Raw genomic sequence first — 18,621 nt, 5'->3', positions numbered from 1 at the left:
GCGGCGGCAGCGTGAGCAGCGCCCGGCGGGCGGCGGGCAGCGCGGCGGGCAGCATGGCGGCCCGAGGACACCGAGCGTTCCGCTCCCCCCGCGCTCCCGGCGGGCCCCGCGCCGGCCCCGGCACCGGCGGACAGCCAACGGCGACACAGGGGCAGCGCAGCGGTGCGCCATGGGAGATGTAGGCCAGACCGGGCCGACGGGAAAGCGAAATCAATCGTGATAAATCTATTTATCGTTTCTAAATAGGAGTAGAAAAAATTTCATGTCTGAAGGAACAGAAATTGCTTCCTCTCTGGAATGTTTGGAAGGAGAATTGGTTAGATTTCTACACTGTATAGCATGGCTAACGGTAAAATTGAAGCATAATGAAGGCAAATTAAACAAAAATAAAGTCTGAAAGCCTTGTCATTTTACCTGACTTTCACTAATTGCAGTAATACATTCTAATGCTGCATAAAGCTTAATAATTTAGGACTATGCATCTACAGCACAGAAACATTCTAGACACTGTAAGAAGGGAATTTATGTGTCCAAAGCTGAGTCTGAGCTGAAGCTGTCCGTACTGCGGGTGGAGTGTGCCGGGATCTGCCCCCGCAGCTGCTGCCACCCTCGGCAAACACTTGCCCCGTTCGCGAGGGATCCAGCCCAGCCCAGCACAGGAGCCCGCAGTTCGTTCCAACACTTTATTGTCACCGATAGCGCTCGGCCTCCGCCGGGACGGGGACAGGCCCGGCCAGCGAAGGGCCGGGGCCGTGAGGGCGCTGCAGGGAGCGGGGCACAGCAGGGACGGAGCACAGCTGGCACCGGGAGCGGGCAGGAGTGCTGCGCCCTCGGGACCCGTGCCACGAGCCCCGGGACAACGACAGGGGCAGGCCGAGCTCCCGCCCGGCCCCGGGGCCGCCAGCTGCCGGGGGAGGGTGGGTGAGCCGGGGCTGCTGCCCCGGGCTGCACGGCGTGGGGGGCTGCACCCCTGCTCCTTGGTCCCCAAAGCTGGCAGTAGGAGCCTCTGGCCCCACCGCCCCTGGGGCACGGGGCCGGGGGGCAGGACGAGTAGTCGAAGTACAGAGTGATTTCGGATGAAGAGTAGTGTTACACTGGAGCCCTGTGCCCACGATCAGTCAAAGGAGATGAGCTGGGCCTCCCCGCTGCCCGGGGGCTGCTGCCCGGGGGCAGGCGCTGCTGGGGGCTGCTGCTGGGGGGGCCCCCCAGCTGGGGCCACCTGCAGCAGAGGAAACAGCTTTGTTAGTGTGTGGCTTCATTAGCATACGAGCCCCACTGGGTCCTGAGCCCCTGGGCTGGTGGCACTCACCTGTTGGTAGAGGGGCTGCTGCCCGGGCAGGTAGGACTGCTGGGCTGGCAGGCTGCTCAGAGCTGTGTCCTGGCCTGGCAGGGCAGACATAAGACCCTATGGGAACGAGGAGGTGGGCGTCAGAGGGGCTGAGGTACATGCAGCACCCATAGGGCACTGGTGGGTGACTGCCCCCAGGATGGCTCCATGGGCTGAGCCCAGCCATGCCTTGTCCCCCCACACCCAAGCTGGAGTGCTCACCTGCATGCTGTAGGGCTGGTAGCCCATGGAGACAGACTGGCTGCCCATGTAGCCCATGGTGCCCGACTGGGGTGCCTGGGAGATGGCTGGGATGCTCTGCGACTGTGAGGCTGCAGTCTGTGGGGAGAGGCTGGTGAGAGGTGGCACAGACAGCAATGGCTCACTTCTCCAGACAAGGCCCTTGAGCCCAGAACTGGATCTAACTCCAGCCCACTTCAACAGCAAGCGCAGCAGATCTGGAACCAACCAGCCCATCCTCCCTCCTGCTCAGAGATGTCATTGCTGAGATTGGGTACATTGCCCAGCCCCACAGAACCCCCCAGCCCTTGTCCCCGTTGGCTGCAGGCTGCACTGCCTTACTTGCCTGGTAGCCCTGTGTGGGTGTGGGCTGGTAGGATGAATACGCAGGGGTGGTGGTGGGCACTGCCGGCCCCTGCTGAGGCCCCTGCCCACTGCTGGTGCCCGGCTGGTACATGTAGGCATTCACCATGCTGGGATCTGGGTGCAGAGAGCAGAGGTTGGAGCAACTGCCTTGGGCTCTCCCCTATCCCCAGAGGCTGAGCTGCTGACGTACCAGTGCCAGGCATGGCAGCGTAGGGCCCAGCTCCCCCTTGTGCAGCCTGGTTCATGTACACGCTGTGCATGGGAGAGCCCTCCACAGAGCCAGCTGGGCTGAAGGTGCCAGGGAAGCTGGTGGACCCAGAGGGCTGGTAGATCACCCCACCGGCTGCAGGCATGGCCTGGAGCTGGTGGGAGAAGGAAAGCCAGCTTAAAGCTGCAGTCCCTGGAACAGGGCAGGGGGAGCCTATCCCAGCAGCTGTACCTGAGCATAAGGCAGTGAGAAAGCTGGCATCTGGGCTCTCATCTGGATGGTCTGCTTCTGCTGCTCCAGGCGCAACTGCCTCTCCTTCTCCTGCTCCTGCAGTCGCTGGATGGCCAGCTGACGCTGCATCTCCAGGTACTCCTGTGGCAACAGGGCTGTGGTGGCTGGGAGCCACCACACCACACAGCCCCTTCTACCAGGGCAGCCAGCCCTGGGCTGGGCCTGCACTACCCCGGACATGCTTCCCTGCCTCACCTGCTTCTTCTGCCTCATGATCTCCAGCTTCTGTGCCAGCTGGATCTGGCGCTGCCGCTCTGCCTCCTCCGCAGCACGGCGCAGCTTCTCCTGGTGCTCCTCCCGTAGCGCGTTCAGAGCCCCACGCGCATCCCGGATCTGGGCCAGTTTGTCCTGCAGGCCCTCATAGTACACTGGGGAAGGAAGGGACAGCCTCAGGAACGCGGGGACAGAGCACTGGGATTGCACACCAGCTTCTCTCCAGTGAGACTGTGCCACGGGAACGCTGAGCCCTGACAGTGTGGAAGCCCCGGCTGCCGCCCACCCACGCCCAGGGCCAGCAGCTCCCCCGGCTCCCACGCACGCCTGCGCTCGTCCAGCTGGTTCAGCAGCTCCAGCAGCTGTGGGTGCATGTTGTTGATGGACTGGAAGAGGGACAACACGGCAGAGTCGTTGGTGATGCTGCGGCCTCGCATGTGGTTGCTCTTCATGCGGTTGACGAAGGTGGTGACCGCGTTCTGCAGTGCCTTCAGGAACTGCTCGTGGTTCTCCTCGGACTCACCATTTTGGTACTGCTGCTGGAAGGAAGGACGGGGCAGCCAGTCAGCTGTGACCTCCCAGTGCAAGAGCCAGCAGCTGACCTGCAGAGCCCAAAAGTCGGGTGCTTCTTGCCCCTTGGTGGGTGCCAGACCCAGGCCCAGGCCCCCTCTTACCTCAACCACCCCAAGAGGGGCAGGGTGGGCTTCCCCAGGCTGCACAGCTGGCTCTGTCAGGGACAGGGGTGCTGACGGTGTGGGGCTCTTGCGAACCTCCTCCTGTTTCTTCTCCCAGTAGTTGCGGTTCAGGTACCGAGCCAGCTGCCAGGAAGGGAAGGAAGATGAGCATTGCTGCCTCACAGGAGCAAGCCTGTGCTGCAGACTAGCAGGATTCTTACCTCTGGGTCAATGTCCTCGGCCAAGGGAGCAGAGGAATTCTGGAAAGAGACAAATGGAGAAATGCAGTTCAGCAAAACCACAGATCCCCAAGTCCCACGCAGGTATTCAGCTTGGACCTGGCCACGTATGACCACCAGTGCTGAGCCTCAAAGGGGGCACAAGCTGGGAGGCAGTGGAGGCACCCAAGTCCTGGCTGAGAACACACCTTCTTGCTCAGAACACAGTGAACGAGCAAGGGGTTGAATGGGGCAAAAATTTTCTCTTAGTACGGGGATTAAATTAGACACAGTCAGGGCAGACTCAGGCTCAGGAAGTGGCCTGTGGCCAGCCACTTCACGTGCCACGGACGTACCACAGGTGGGGAGTAGAGTGTGCTGACTGGGGGAGCTGAGGATGTGACAGGAGTGGGCTCAGCCTTAGGGTACATGGAGTAGGTTGTTTTCTGCCTCTGCAAAAGAGAAAATTTCCAACTCAGAGAGAGTCCAGGCTTCTCCAAACCAACCCCAACACAGCCTGTGCCTGGCTCTGCTTTCACCCTCTTATTCCACAGGCTTTCAGCCTTGCTCACACCAGGACATGTCCAGAGATCTGTTATGGCCCAGCACAGCTGAGCTGAAGAGCAACAACCTCTCCCGGACCCCAGCAGTGAACAAACCATTCTCTCCTTCTCCTCAGCCTCTGACTGAGACAAGGCAATAGCCAGTTGGAGCTCCTCTTCCTCTTGCAGAGCTGTCTCATCACGCTTTGGAGGCAGCTGGAAGTGGAAACATATGGAGGTGGTCAGTAATGGCATCAACAAACGGGTCAGGAACACCAGATCATCTGTGGGGCAGCTGCTCACCTGGGACTGCTGAGAAAGGGGGCTGGTCAGGTACTCGGGGGGCAGTTCAGAGGTGGCAGCAGCTTTACCCTCAGTTTTCCTGTAGTGACAAGTGACAATATGGACTGAATGCTCTCTCCTCTGCACCAGAGCCCAGCTCTGCACCATGTTCCAGCAGCAAACCCCACTCCCAGGAAGGAAGAGGGCCCAGCCCAGCCTGCACAGCCTGGGAAAGCCCTGTTGTGCTCTGCAGGGAGCTAGCTCCACACCATGCTTTCCCCCTCAAAGTCCCAGCTGTCACAGGCAAAGAAACCCACCACGAAGGGTACTGACTTGTTGAGATGCTCATAGCAGGGCTCACAGACTCTCACTTCCTTCTCAATCCCAAACTTGGGGATGGTGGAATACTTGGAGGAGCATTTTCCACAGAAGATCTGCCCACAAGCCCGGCAGTGGTGCTGTGAAGGACAGGAGACGTGAGTGTGGTGGCAAGACATTCCTTTTCCTTTAGCCAACATCAGTCAGACACTCATTTCCCTGCCAGCAGCCAGGAAACGTGGTCTGTCCCAGCACACTTCACAGAGCAAGTCCTGCAAGTCCCAAGGGCTCTGCAGAGCAGGGAGCCCAGAAGCAGCACCCACCTTGCGCGTCACAACACCAAACTGCACTCGGCACCTGTGACACTCCTCTGCATCCACCCAGTCTGGAGCCTGCAGGGGTCAAGGGAAATGGAGTAAGGAGGGAGGAGTGTGTTTGCACTGGACCTTTCAGGAGCTCTGATGGCTAACAGGGCTCTCATGTCTCATGGGGGAGACTGGGGGCATCTGCAGCTCAACAGGAAATATTAATCCCCAGTTATCTCCTCTCATGTTCCTTTGAGACTGTGATGTTTTCCCAGTCAGTACAAGATTTACTAGAAAACTGTCTGCACAGCAATCACTTCAGCAATGCCCTGCTGCCACATCCAGCCTGCCAAGCTGCTGCAAGGCCAATGAGCAGGAGGAATGATGGGCCTGACTCTCTGTCCTGGCCAGTTCTCCCAGCAAGGTCTCCAATCCACACAAAACGGAGGAATGTGAGACCTGCAGGTTTGCAGAAGGGGATGGGAAAGCAGGTCTGTCTCACAGTGCCAGCTGCTCCCCCCACCACAGAGCTCACCCTCTCTGCAGCGAACATGGCGTCGCTCTCCTTGAACTCTGGGAAGACGTGCCCTGCAGGAGAAATGTTGTGAGAGGAATCCTCTGGCACAGGGAGCCCGTGTGCCTGCAAGCTCATGCTACAGGTGCCAGCTCAGCACCACCTCTTGTCTTGACCAGCACCTCCCTCTGACACACCTGAAGCAGGCTCCCCTCAGCCATGGTGTGAGAACAATCCCCAATTGTTTCCCTTACACATCAACAAGGGACATCACAGGCCTCTGGATAAGGCTTATTATTTCTCAGTACTTTGATCTGAGGGGGATAAAAAGCCCACTGGATGGGCAGGCAGAGCTGTGAGTTTCAGCTCTTCAAGGGCTACAGTTTGGCAACACCAGCTCAGGATGCTGGACTGACCCTCCAAGCTTGTGCCACTGCCTGCAGTGTTTCTGGTGCACAGAAGGAAGCAGAGGCAGCAGTGTGTCCCTGCCCTTGAAACGGACACTGCTGTCCTTGCACAGAAGGGAAAATGTCACACTAACACTGTGTCAGCAAGTGGGACTGTGGACCCATCCTGGGAGTAGGAACAAAAGCCTTGAGGAAGGAACTGCCCCACAGCAAATCCCTCCCAGAGGACACGATGACTTGCTGCCAGTCTCCCCAAGAACAGTTGCAGCTCCTGCTTTTCAGGTCTCCCTGCCAGCCCTGAAGGCTGGGCTGGAGGCCTGGAGCAAGGCTGCCCTGCTTCTGGTACCACTGGACTGTCCCATGTCTGCAGCACGGTTCAGTCACCCTGAAGGGTTCATTGGGTATTGGGAACCAAGGAAGAGCTCTGTGCTGCAAGCCCAGATTTTGCTCACACCAGGCACAGAAATGCCAAAGCTCCTGCAGAGCAGAGCTGCTTCACCAGGTGTCCCCTCACCTGTGGCCACAGTCCTCACCTTCAACCTTCATTATCTGATAGGTGTCCTGCACCACCTTGTACTTGGGCTCGTTGCGGAAGGCGTGAGCCCATGCCTGGATGAGGTACAGGATCTTACTGCGGACACTTGTCTCCACTTGCCTCTGCACAGGAAGGGAGGAGAAAAAAACACCTGAGAGAATGTCCCTGAAATGTGTGAACCCCCTAAGGAGAAGCCAGCAATACCACTCAGGAAAGAGAGACTTTAGAGTACTCAGGAGAGGTAAGAGCTGTCAGAAACAATGCAGCAAGAACAATGCACAGCACAAACAGACCCCTTCAGCTGCCCCACTGCCCCCTCCAGCACAAACAGCACAATGTCCTTTGAGCAGCACAGAGCGACTGAACAGAGCTGTGCCTTGATGCCCAGAGCAAGTGCCCAGCAGCTCTGTCCAGCCCCTCACTAGAGCCACCCATACCACACTCAGACCTCGGTGGGAGCCCCAGCTGCCCAGGACAGCACAGCCCACCTTGTCTGCCCCCTGACAACGCTGGGGGGTGCCTGCAGGGTGCCAACACCTCCACTCCAGCAGTACTCAAAGCCATCTCAGGATGTGACAAAGTGAGGACAGCTGGGACAGTTGCCCTTTGGAGGCAGGGCAACTGCATCACACTTCACGGAACTGGAGAAAAGTTGGCAAGCCTGTTCTGACCTCAGCCAGCCTCAGAGCTGCCGTGTCATCAGCTGCCCAAGTGATCACATCCACATGACTGGCTGTTCCAGAAACCCCAGGAAGCACAGCAGCACTGTCAAGCTCTGATTTTAGCCAAGACCTCAGCCCACACAACATCACTTACTGACAATTCCTGGAGCTCCAACTTCTATAACATTTGGCAAAATCCTGCATTCCATACATGTCACAGCCCTGGACCCCATCAGAACTTGGACTGGTTTACCAGCATTGGGTGTTCACAAGCAGAAAAGTTGCAAGTGTGGGAGGAAAATGGGGCAGTTGTGAAACTCCTGAGGCAGGCAGGGACTGAGAGAAACAGAAAATCCTCGAATCTGATTCGACCTCCTCAGCCCTTGGAGCAGCTGTGCTACCACACCTGGCTGTCATGCTATGGCAGTGTTCCTGCCCCAGGAGGAGATCCTGCAGGGAGACTGAGTCAGCCCTAACAGGAAGGTGACAGGAGAGACACCCTGCTCGGTGTGCGAGGTGACAGGACTCACACAGCTCATCCTCCAAGGATCTGGGTCACCTGTTTGTTTATTTCTGGTGGAAGACAGAAGCATGATGCTAATGAGCTTTTGTCTGGGCATTGCTGTTCTGAGCTGGGAGCTGGAGACAGGCGTTCTCAGGTCCACTTCACTAATGGAATTCCCCAGTCCAAGGACACATGAAGCTCCAGCAGGCATCAGACTGGTGATAGCTTGTAGCAACAACCCGTCAGTGCCAGCAGCCATGGCCACATCCTGCAGAGCTCCTGAACAACTCACGGCCAATGACACGGCCGTGACACAGAGGCAGCTCCAGCTGGTTTTTCCTTTGTTGCTTTACCTGCCTATGTGTCTCACACTGTTCCATGAGAGGGAATTCACCTTGCCACTGCCCAGGTCCTTGGTACAGGTGCCAGGCTATCATCTGTTTTTCTTTACTGTTCCAAGTGTTGCATCCAGGAGCATTTACCACGGAATGGCCCAGGCCCCCACAGCAATTCCTGCCATTTCACAGCACAGACAAACCTCTGCCCCCACCACATCTCCTCTTCCCAGAAGCCCTCCTTCACTGCCTACACTCTCCCTTTCACACCACACAATAATTTGCTCTTTTCTGAAGTGCATTTCCAGTTTCCCTTCTGCTCCTTACCCAAAGAGGACAAAAGAGAGGACACATATGTTTCTTCCTGCTGCTCCTGCTTTTCCATAGGAAAAAAAATGACAGTAAAATAAATCTATTTACCTTGAGTATTTCCTTCAGCTCCTCCATGGTCTGTTTATTGGCCACCTCATCATGGACTGTTTGGCCACAGTTTTTAACCACTGACTCCATGACCTGCAAGGGCCAAGACCACATCAGCCCACAGCTTCCTGCCTCCCCTGCAACTTGTGGGGGTCCCAGGACACACTGCAGGCTGAATACGGGGCAGTACTTAAGCAGAGGGGTGTGTTGGGGTCATGCCAATCCACTCCCTGCACTGGGAGCCAGCTGTCCTTCACCTCCCTGGGGGGCTGGGGGCCTTCTGCTCTGTGGAAACCAACCCCGGGGAGAGCAGCCCAAGTCTCAGCTTTGCCTGTTCCAAAGTCAAGATGGAACTAAAGCATGAAGGCCCTGGCCTGATCACCCCAAAACCTCAGTGCCAGAGTCAGGGAGAGGCTGGCTCCCCGCTGGGCTGCAGGGAGCTGTGCAGCCTGAAGGCAGGTAGTGGGAAGCCCCTGCTGTGCTCCCAGCCAGGTGCTGTTACCTCCAGCGCGTACAGGGCCACATGGGGATTCTTGTCATTCACCTTCTTCTTGATGGCGTTGACCGCGTACTTCGCTCTGGGCAGAGGAAGAGGGGACATGGTCTCAGGGGACCAAGAATCTGAGGGGAGATCCCACCTGCTGCTGACAGCCCACCAATCCCCACCCTGGCACGAAGGGCACAGCTAGCTCAGGGGTACATGATTCACTGAGTGAAACTGGGAAGGAATAAGCACACTCAAGCTTGACTTTCCCTATGGATTTCAGGGCAGGGGTAATCTGCAGACTCTGGGATGCACACCAGCACATCAGGGTGTGCTGTACAGCTTCTCTGATGGAAAGGTGTAACGAGGTGTGTTGTTACAGGTCCGAGGCCCTCCAAGGGTCTCTCCTTCCTTGCACAGACAGCAGAGCTGTGCCCGCAGCACGTCCAAAAGCCCGGCAGCACTCACTGCGTGTCTCCCTGACGGATCATGTCGCAGATCTGCAGGATGGATTCCCAGTCCGTCTCCAGCAGGAGCTGGCTCGTGGCCTTATCTGCAATGAGCAAACCCACGGGGCCGCCGTGAGCCATGTTGCTGCCCGCGGCTCCGCTCCGCCACCGGCGGGCCCGGGGAGCGCCCCGGGCGTGGCGCTGCCCCGGGCTCGGGGAAAAACCCCCGACTGCACCCGGGAAGCACCAACCCTTCCGCTTCAGACACGCCGGGCGCCCGGTGACCCCGGCCCCGCCGCTGCCGCTCCTCCGGGGCGGCACCGGGCTGCGGCACCACCACCCGACCCGGCCCAGCCGCGCCGTGCTCTGGGCCCGGGGCTCCCGGGGCCGAGCGCTGCGGACCCCGACCCGCTTCCCGCCCCGCCCGCCCAGGGAGCCGCGCCGGTACCGAGGAGCCGCTCGAAGGTGCCGCCGCCGCGCCCCATGGTGTCCGCCCGCCGCCGGCCCGGCCCGGCCCGGTCCGACCGCTCCGGTCCGCTCCGTTCCCCGCCCCGCCGCGGCCCTTCCGCTTCCGGCTTCCGCGGGGCGGCGCCGCTTCCCCGGGGCGGCTCCGCCATGGCCGCGGGCCGCTCCCCGCCCACTTTCCTGCTGCTGGGGGCAGCGGGCGGCGGCAAGAGCCTGCTGGTGCGGCGGCTGCGCCATATCCGTGGGCACGGGGGCACCGGGGAGGCGGGGAGGGCCGGGGAGGGGTGGGAGCCGGGGCCGGGCGGACTGCAACCCCGGCCCGTTCCCGGAGCCGCCGTGTCCTTAACGCGAGGCACAGCTGAGCGCCGAGGAGCCCGCGGAGCTAGGCGAGCCCCCGGCCACGCTGCCCACGGTAGGTGCGGCCCGGCGGGGCCGAGCGGCTGCGGGGCGGGCGCGGGGCACGGCCGCAGCCCGCGCTGCCGGTGCCTGTCCCGCAGGTGGGCACCAACCTGACGGACCTGCGGCTGCCGCGGAGGGTGACCGTGCGGGAGCTGGGCGGCTGCATGGGCCCCATCTGGCCCAGCTACTATAGCGAGTGCAGCGCTCTCCTGGTGAGCAGCACCGGGAGCCCGTTCCGGGCCGCGGTCGCGAGGGACCGACGCGGCGAGAGGGGCTTTCGGGGCGGGGGTCGGTCGGTCCGCCCAGTTTCGCCCCGTGGTGGGATTTCCCTCCTCCGTGCCCTGCTTGTGCCCAGCCCGGCCCGGGGTTGATCCCGGCACACCCGCACGCTGCTTTCCCTTCTTCCCTGCAGTTCGTGGTGGATGCCTCCAACCCCAGCCAGGTCTCCTCGTCATGCATCCAGCTGCTCTCAGTCCTCTCTGCAGCTCCGCTCGCCTCTGTGCCCGTCCTGGTGCTCTTCAACAAGATGTGAGGAGGAGGTCACCCGAAGGGTGGGGTGGCCGGGAGCAGCGGCTGTGCTCTGCTGCACCTCCCAGGCTGCAGGAGACCCCTGCGCCGGGCAGGGAGCCGTCGAGCTTGGCTGATGCCTGAGCTCCCCCGTCCCCATTGCAGTGACCTGCCCTGCTACATGTCCCTGGTGGAGATGAAGTCGCTGTTCCGCATGCAGGACATCGTGTCCTGTGCTACGCAGCCCATCACGTTGCTGGAGACCAGCGCCCGCGACGGCACCGGCCTGGCTGATGTCCTGCAGTGGCTTCGGAGCACCCTCAAAGACCCCTGCTGATCCCAGCCCCGCAGCCCAGGACCATCCTGTCACAGGAGGAGGTGGTGAAGGGGCAGCTGCCCTGCCAGGGACTGGGAGCAGAACCCAGGCAGTGCCTTGGGCTGTTGATGGACTGGATCTCTGTGGGACTTGACAGTAAAGCTTCCACCACACTGTCCAGGGTGGTGGCTGCCTTGTGCTTGGAGGGAAATCCTGGGCTTTTAGGGGGAGGATAAGCAGAAGCCACAGAGGCCAGATCATGCTGGCAGCTCCAGGCACAGGAGGGGTTCCTGCAGTGGGGTTGGAGGCTGCAGCAGCACCTGAGCTGAGCTAAGCATGGCTAAGCTCCAGGAGTTCCATGACCCTCTTGTCCTGAGGAGCCCAGAACTGGACACAGCACTCCAGCTGCAGTCTCATCAGGGCTGAGCAGAGGGGCAGGATCACCTCCCTTGACCTGTGGGCAATGCTTTTCCTAATGCACCCCAGGAAGAGCTGGGGCTGTACAGAAAACCTGCCCTGTGCCCACACCATCAGCACTGTCTGTCCGTGCTGGTAACACCCTGTGCCCTCACTGGTGGCCCAGCCCAGCTGGGCAGGCAGCTGCCTCAGCTGGCAGCCCTGGTGCCAAGTCACAGGGGACTGGACTGGTGGCTGTCCGTGCCTGGCACATGCCACAGCACACCCTGCCCTGGGCCTGTCAGCGCTGTGGCACTGGGGCAGCTCCATCCCAGGGCCTGACAACAGCATGACATGTCAGGGAGTGGCTCCTGGTGCTGGGTGCTGCAGCTATTGCACTCTGATGGTGAGTGGCAAGGGGGGTGGCAGTGGCCTTCCCTCCAGCAGTGTGGGCTGAACTGGGCTCTGCCCCAGGCAGCCCCATGGCAAAGCAGGCAGTGCCAAGGAGCCCGAGCACACCCTGACACTGCTGCTGAGTCACCACCAACAGCCCTGACACACCAACCCTCCCTGCCTGCTTCCAGCCCAACAGGTCCAGACACCAGCCAGAGCACTCCTGCACAGCAGCACTTTAATTGAGCCCAGAGTCCCTGCCCAGCCCAGCACACAGCAGCTCGGTGATTCTTCCAAGTCCATCCCACCAGCCAGTGCAGTGGGTGCTGGGGGTGGCCCAGTGACCTTGTTTGTGAGACTGCAATCAGCCAGCTGCTCTCCTAGTGAGCCAGGCACTGGGATGGAGCTGGGGCCGTGCCTGCTGCCCCTAGGCAGTGTGAAGGTGGTTGTGGACAAAGCTTCATGGTCTCCAAAGGATTCTGAGAACAGCCCAGGGCACACTGGCAGGAGGGAGAGCTGAAGGGCAGTCCTCTGCAGGGAGTGAGCCCCCACGGAGCAGGGCTGTGAGGTGAGGCAGTCCTGCACGGAGCTGTGCCCTGGGGTGTGGCAGCAGGCCAGGTTCTGTACCCGCTGCATCCCAGCAGCTCCAGGAGCAGAAGCACCTGCACCCCTGCGATGCAGCATTCCCAATGACATGTCCTGGGCCATGGCAAGAGGAGGACCTTCCCCAGCACTCCATGGTCCCCCAGCTTCCAGCGCTGTGTTGTGATAGACAGATTCAGTCCCAGCTGCAAGCAGAGTCTATTCCATCCCATTCCTTCCTGTGGAGCTTGACACTAAGAGGACAGAGTCCCTAAGATCCCAGGTCCTTGTCCCAGACCTGCCTTCATCCCCTTTCCTGTCCCTGGGCCTCAGTAACACCAAGGATGGTGCATCCCTTGGGACAGGCAGAGGAGCATCCGTGCCCATGGCTGAGCTCTGGGTGTCCTGGCAGCCCCTCCCCGCTGCTCTTCACGCTGGCCTCACCTGGGGCTCAGGAACGCCTGTGTCTCTGCTCGTAAACGGAGTGAAGCTTCTGAATGAGAAACACCTTATCTTCCCCTTCCTGCAAGGTCAGAGACAGCAGTGAGCAGCACTGGGGTCGCTGAGAGGGGCTGGGGGGCCTGAGCCCACCCTGGCAGTCCAGGGGCTGGAGCAGGCTGTGAAGCAGCAGGGATGGGCAGGGGCAGTGCTCACGTTGGCAATCTGCTCCTGGAGCAGGCAGATGACCCTCTGGCGGCCTCTTACCACCTGGATGTTGAAGTAGATCACAGCTCTGCAACGACAGCAGGGTGGGATGGTGGCAGCCAGGCAGGAAGCTGAGGGACACTGTACTCCTGGCACTGGGATGGGGCACAGGGCTCTGGAGTGACACCTTGGCTCCCAGCCCCGCTCAGGGCTCTGACAGCAGGACCCTCAAAGTGAGGGCCTGGGGTTCAGCATTGGGTTCGGGTCCATACTCACATCAGGGCCACAGACATGAAGAACAGGAGGCATGTGTTCTCCAACAGGTGCTGGTAGACCCAGGCAAACCAGGTGATGTTGGGGTTGGACTTCTCCAGCACCAGCACCCACCTCTTCCCTGACTTGTATATGGTTTCCAGCCCTCGGAAGGGACCGCACGTTTCTGATGGCTGCACCCTGAGCAAACAGACCAGCAGGGTATTCAGAGCAATGGGCAGCCCAGCAACTGCTGGCCCCAGACCAGGGCACTGCCTGTCTCAGATGTCCAGCCCTCCAGGGACCCAGCCTCACTGGCCCCAGCATCCCCAGGGCTGGACAAGGGAGTCCTCATCCCTCATCCTGCACCAGGAACAGCTGGAGAAAGTGAGCAAGGGCCAGCAGGAAGGCACCTCCCTTGCCTGGGGCAGCACCTCATGGCCTGCAGCTGGGGGATGCCAGAGACAGGGGACATGGTCTCCCCAACCCCTCCTTCTCCAGGCAGCCGCGGGTCCTGTGCCCTGAGCCACAGCCTGGTGGGTACTCACGACCATATGGTGTAGGAGAGGAAGGCAGCTGCACCCAGGAAGGAGGGGAAGCACAGCAGAGTGATGAACACAGTGGTCATGTGTGATGCTTGCCAGGGCTTGCTGGGGGACTGGCAGTTCCGCATCAGGCTGGTCTGTGGATAGGGAGCAGTGTCCTGTGGGCTGCCAACTCCTGAGAGCAGTCCTGCTGTCCCCTCCCTCCTGCCCACTGGGAGTGAGTGAGCTTGGGGACGTGCTGTCCCCAGAAAGCTTCGCTCAGTCCCACAAGGAGCGGGCTGCTCCGGGTGGCACCACCACTGCAGCAGAGACTGAGGGTGGCAGGGCACAGTGTCACGGCAGCTTCACCCGGTGGGGAGTTGCAGGGGGTGGGGGAATCACACCTTTTTGATGTAGAACAACAGCAGCAGCTTCAGCATCTGCACAGCTGGCAGGAGTGGAGCGAAGAGAATGCCCAGCCTGGGAGCAGGGGGAAGACAAGCTTGCCTGGGTCTGAGCCCCAGGGGACACAGTGGTGGGCACAGCTACAGCACCCACAGGGCTCCTGGGGACTACAAGGCATTTGCCAGCAGAGGAAGGAGCCACACCAGGCAGAAACATCTCACCAGGTCAGGGTCTGCCCGTAGATCAGCTCCAGCACATTTCGGGCGATATCAAACTCCGGCCTCTGCTTTGTCTTCAACCTCTTCTTCAGAATTAGCCTGGGTGGAAATAAACTCTGCTCCCACACTGCCTGGGGGGACTTCACACCCCACCTTCCCCCTCTGATGGCAGCAGAGCCTGGGTGCACCAGAGAGCTGGGACCATGCAGGGACAGCACACTGGTGGGGGGACACGTCCTGGGGTACGTTACCTCCAGATCAGCTCCCCGAAGAGCGTATCCAGCAAGGTGAATATGAAATCCATCACCACAAAGCGATACAGGTCCTGCCCCACACACGTCTCCCAGCACTGGGGAGACAATCAAGCGTGGCATAGAATCACAGACTGGTTTGGGTTGGGAGAATCCCTAAAGCTCATCTCTTTCCCCACCCCGCCATGGGCAGAGACACCCCTCCACTAGACCAGGTTGCTCTGAATGCTGTCCAACCTGACCTTTAACAGCTCCTGGGATGGAGCACCCACAGCTTCTCTGGGAACCTATGCCAAAGCCTCACCACCCTCACAGGGAAGAATTTCTTCCTGATATCTAATGGGGAAGATGCCACCAGTCCCTTGCACAACCCTATGCCCAGCCCAGCCCTCCACAGCCCTGAGGCAGTGGTGCTGACCTCCTCTGTCGAGCAGATAATGCTGCGGCTGAGCCAGTGGTAGCACAGCAGGCTGAGAATCACCATCTTCAGGATGAGGTTCCTGGGGAGCAGGAGCAGAGCCAGAAGTCCCTGAGCCCAGGGGATGGGGGGCTGAGCCCCACACATGGGGTGCCTAGCCCCAAAGCCTCCTTGCCTGCCACAGGTGCAGAATGCTCCCTCCACCACAACCCCAGCCAGCCCACCTGATGATTGCCACGTAGACCTCTGTCACTGGGGAGTCCTGCCTCTCCCACATCGCCAGCAAGTTGAACAAGTGGGGCATCAAGGCATTGAGGAGGGACACCACAAGGGGCAGGACCAGCAGAATGGCTTCTTGCTGCCATCTGCCACTGCCCTGTGCTTGTAGCTCCTGCTGAACCTGGTGAGCAGGTACTGGGCTGAGGGCACAGCTGTTGGCAGCCAGGTGTGGTGTCCTTGGGGAGAGCAGCAAATGCCCAGGCCAGGAGCACAGCTGCAATGGGGCTGTCCCTGCCTCTCTCCCCAGTACCCCAGCCCTGTCCCTCCAACCCCAGGGCAGGGGATCCCAGGGTGGGAGGTGGCACTCACCACGTGCATGTGCTCTGAGAAGTAGTGCACAGCCAGCACGCAGCCCGACACCGAGGCCAGGGCCAGCAGCCAAGCCAGCAGCACCACAAGGCAGTGCCTCAGGCACTGGCAGCGGCCCTGGGCATGGGAGCGGGAGCGCTGCTCCCCCAGCAGCTCCTGCAAGAGAGCAGCACAGAGCTGCCAAATCCCCTTTGGGTCTGGGGCAAGGCTTTGTCCCACTGCAGCACCAGGACCCAGAGGGGTGAGGGACAAAGCACTAGCAAGGCTGGGTCTGGGGTGTTTTGCATTGCTCAGCTCCTCCACCTTCAACTGGGTGCAGATGTTCTCGCACTGCAGCTTCACCGATCGCCTCTGGATCACCTTGAAGTCCCAGGCGCAGAAGACCTTGATGGCCAAGTCCCCTGTGGAGCTTCCCACGCTCTCCCGAAAAGAGCGGGACACGCTGCAGCGAGGTGAAGGGCATCAGGGACTGGGGCTGGCTGCAGGGGAAGGCTGGCAGTGCCACAGGTGCCACTGACCCACCTGTACACCAGCAGGATGCAGGTGACAAGGAAGGAGACCCCAACACTGAAGAGGTAGGCCAGTGGCAGGTTGTACGGGAGCAGGGGGGCTGGGAGGGGGCACACGCTGCCCTCAGGACTGGAGGTGCAGGGGTCGTTCAGGGTGACGTTGCTGTAGTAGCCGTAGTACAGCAGCGAGTGCGTGAAGTAGCCCTGCAGGAAAGCACACGATGGCCCCACGGTGACCTCGGCAGTGCTTGCAGCTTCCCCCTTAGCCTGGCACCTCTGTGCCAGCCTCAGGGATACACAACCTTGTAGGGCAGCACCACCTTGTGCACCCACAGCACTGGTGGTCCTGGGGCCCAGGCTGTGCAAGGACAAGAACTGGGGTATTATTACAGTGGGAAAGTGGGGCTGCCTGCCAGGCTTGGCACAGCCCCTGACCTGGGGGTGCCTGGGCCGTGCTTACCGCTCCTGTGAGGAGCTCGAGGCCACTGAAGGGCTGGGGGCTGACTGATGCAGTGGGGTACACGGCCTGCAGGACCACCACGAAGGCCAGGAGAATGAAGAATGAAAAGAAGTTCAACATAAGGAGTGTCTTGAGGAAGAGGAAGTAGGACAGGACACTGGAGCCAAAGCGGCCACCAATCTGCTTCAGGGCATAGTGCCCGGGCTGCGCAGCGCGGAGCAGGGAGAGGAGCCTGTACCAGACACCTCGGCAGCCCTGGGGACAGAAAAATGGGGACAGCAGTGGGGCTGGAGCCTGCACTGGAGCCCTCCCAGCCTCTGTGCAGACCTGTGCCTCAGACTTACGAGGCTGACGAAGACCTTGGACCAGCCACAGGGTGAGAAGGGGGCCCAGTGATGGGTGCGCTGCCTCACTGGGCCCCTCTGCCCGCTCAGCTGCCGCCTGCCCAGAAGAGAGGGGGGTCAGAGGCTACCACAGGTCCTGGGACAGCTCCGGCTGTGGGAGCCCTGCCCAGCTGGCGTGATGGAAGGGGTCCTACCGGAGGATGCGTTTCTCCACCAGGCTGAGGGGCATGGTGAGCAGCATGTGGCTGCACTGGCTGGGTGAGAGGCTCAGCAGCTCCTTCACCAGCAGGCGCCGCTTCTCTGGGGCACAAGGGGCTCAGTGGGACACGGCCAGCCACAGCCTGCCTGTCCCTAACCCAGCGTAGGGACAGTGGCCAGCACTGCCTTTAACAGTCTGTGGGAGGCTCACCTTCCAGCGTGGCCCTGCTGGGGTCGGTGTCCAGGTCGTAGTGGCGCAGGCTGGGCCGTGCCGCGCGGCAGAGCTGCTGCAGGGGCGGGCGGCCGCTGCGGCGCCGCAGCCGTGCCGTGCGGTTGCAGTACTGGGAGATGATGGCCCCGAGGTTGCGTCCTGTGGGGCAGAGCAGAGCAGGGGGTGGGTGGCTACAGGAGAGCAGGGCAGGCAGAGCTCCAAGGGGCTCTGAGAGCTGGGGAAGGGTGGGAAGGTGGGTGGCACCTACCGATGGTGCGGCTGGGCATGCTGGCCAAGATCTGCAGGGAGGGAGAGGAGTAGCTGGGGTGCTCCTCACCTTGCCCGGGCTCTGGCCAGGCCATGGCACAGGCTTCTGGAGTAGCCAAGCAGGCTGGGGACTCTGGGAGGAGGAAGGCAGGATTCAGAGAGGCCATGGCTCATCCCTACATCCCTGCTGCTCTGCTCCAGCACAGAGGCTCAGTGTGTGCTCTTCCCAGAGTATCCCTTTCTCCAGGGACACTTTCTGTGTCCCCAAGATCTGATCTCCCCTGGACTGCCCTGCTCTGCACTGGCCAAGGCATCTGCAGGCTCCCATGAATGTTTTGGCTGCAGCATTTTGACACAGCTGGCCCAAGCAGAGGAACAGCCCCGGGCACACACACTGTCCCCAGCCTGCCCTGGCTGAGGCTGCAGTGCTTTACCTCTGGCCCTCTCCAGCACCTCCAGCTCCAGACCTGCCTCGATCAAGCTGCTCTGCTCCAGGATGAGCTGGTGGAATGAGGTGTGCAGGGCTCTCTCGTTGTCCGGACTGGGTTCCTGGCTGAAGGAACACAGGGACATGGTGGCACAGACACCTGGTGCTTGCAGGGCACGAGGTCGTAGCCCATCGTACCTGGGATGGAGGTCCCAGGGCACGACAGGGCAGCGGAGAGGTCACACTCACCCATCGCTCTCGGTGCCCTCGGGGACGAGGAGGGTGATGGAGGGCGGCTGGGACATCCTGCGAGGCCGAGCGGGTCCCTCCTACCCGGGCCCTGCCGTGGTGAGCAGACTGGCGCGCTGGTCCCGGCCCCCACCAGCCCCCGCTTTCCGCGGCTCCCCGGCGCTGCGGGACGGGCACGGAGCCGGAGCCGCGGCGTGCGAGGCCGGGGGCAGCCGGGAGCGCGGAGTCTGCGGGGCTAAACAACGACTAACCCCGGGTCCAGCCCAACCCGGCCTCAGGAAGGAAGAGAGGGCGGATGGGGC

General features: G+C 61.0%; 4 protein-coding genes across 6 annotated transcripts in view; 1 reads left to right on the top strand and 3 right to left on the bottom strand.

Moving 5' to 3' along the window:
* The window catches only part of MRPL12 (mitochondrial ribosomal protein L12), a 3,439-nt gene extending 3,326 nt beyond the window's left edge, over window positions 1-113 (bottom strand). The window contains exon 1 of the mRNA XM_041466035.1: window positions 1-113. Within this exon, the coding sequence (XP_041321969.1) occupies window positions 1-55 (55 nt within the window). The 5' untranslated portion in view covers window positions 56-113.
* Window positions 114-669: 556 nt separating this feature from the next.
* On the bottom strand, window positions 670-9,871 carry HGS (hepatocyte growth factor-regulated tyrosine kinase substrate). 2 transcript variants are annotated; one of them, XM_041465965.1, is made up of 21 exons: window positions 9,744-9,871; window positions 9,315-9,399; window positions 8,865-8,940; window positions 8,363-8,455; window positions 6,439-6,562; window positions 5,520-5,572; window positions 5,003-5,071; window positions 4,695-4,819; window positions 4,383-4,461; window positions 4,197-4,295; window positions 3,894-3,989; window positions 3,541-3,579; window positions 3,320-3,463; window positions 2,971-3,184; window positions 2,628-2,800; window positions 2,373-2,513; window positions 2,124-2,295; window positions 1,914-2,047; window positions 1,550-1,666; window positions 1,310-1,405; window positions 670-1,219 (listed from the first exon to the last, which is right to left on the bottom strand). In XM_041465965.1, the coding sequence occupies exons 1-21, from the start codon at window positions 9,778-9,780 to the stop codon at window positions 1,115-1,117; spliced, it is 2,271 nt and encodes a 756-aa protein (XP_041321899.1). In that variant the 5' UTR covers window positions 9,781-9,871; the 3' UTR covers window positions 670-1,114. The 2 variants fall into 2 exon arrangements, with proteins under 2 accessions (XP_041321899.1, XP_041321900.1); XM_041465966.1 differs by having other exon boundaries at window positions 2,971-3,181.
* Window positions 9,872-9,877: 6 nt separating this feature from the next.
* Window positions 9,878-11,160, top strand: ARL16 (ADP ribosylation factor like GTPase 16). The gene is made up of 5 exons (XM_041466036.1): window positions 9,878-9,995; window positions 10,117-10,172; window positions 10,258-10,371; window positions 10,572-10,687; window positions 10,832-11,160. Exons 1-5 carry the CDS (start codon window positions 9,911-9,913, stop codon window positions 11,001-11,003), a joined length of 543 nt encoding a protein of 180 aa, XP_041321970.1. The 5' UTR covers window positions 9,878-9,910; the 3' UTR covers window positions 11,004-11,160.
* An 832-nt stretch (window positions 11,161-11,992) lies between these two features.
* TMC6 (transmembrane channel like 6) lies at window positions 11,993-18,519 on the bottom strand. 2 transcript variants are annotated; one of them, XR_005954995.1, is made up of 20 exons: window positions 18,320-18,519; window positions 18,078-18,196; window positions 17,645-17,776; window positions 17,377-17,535; window positions 17,162-17,267; window positions 16,968-17,064; window positions 16,624-16,878; window positions 16,177-16,367; window positions 15,958-16,096; window positions 15,655-15,810; window positions 15,291-15,466; window positions 15,067-15,148; window positions 14,649-14,746; window positions 14,401-14,496; window positions 14,179-14,254; window positions 13,799-13,932; window positions 13,275-13,451; window positions 13,008-13,153; window positions 12,798-12,876; window positions 11,993-12,607 (listed from the first exon to the last, which is right to left on the bottom strand). XR_005954995.1 is itself a non-coding variant. In XM_041465964.1 (20 exons), exons 1-19 carry the CDS (start codon window positions 18,373-18,375, stop codon window positions 12,805-12,807), a joined length of 2,400 nt encoding a protein of 799 aa, XP_041321898.1. In that variant the 5' UTR covers window positions 18,376-18,519; the 3' UTR covers window positions 11,993-12,607; window positions 12,798-12,804. The 2 variants fall into 2 exon arrangements, 1 of the variants encoding a protein (XP_041321898.1); XM_041465964.1 differs by having other exon boundaries at window positions 13,008-13,086.
* Between the last annotated feature and the right edge of the window lie 102 nt (window positions 18,520-18,621).

Source organism: Pyrgilauda ruficollis, unplaced genomic scaffold (genome assembly GCF_017590135.1).
Source record: "Pyrgilauda ruficollis isolate IOZ18807 unplaced genomic scaffold, ASM1759013v1 scaffold196, whole genome shotgun sequence".
Lineage (NCBI taxonomy): Eukaryota > Metazoa > Chordata > Aves > Passeriformes > Passeridae > Pyrgilauda > Pyrgilauda ruficollis.
Note: the sequence above shows the minus strand (reverse complement) of the source record. Positions and strands in the feature narration are given on the sequence as shown.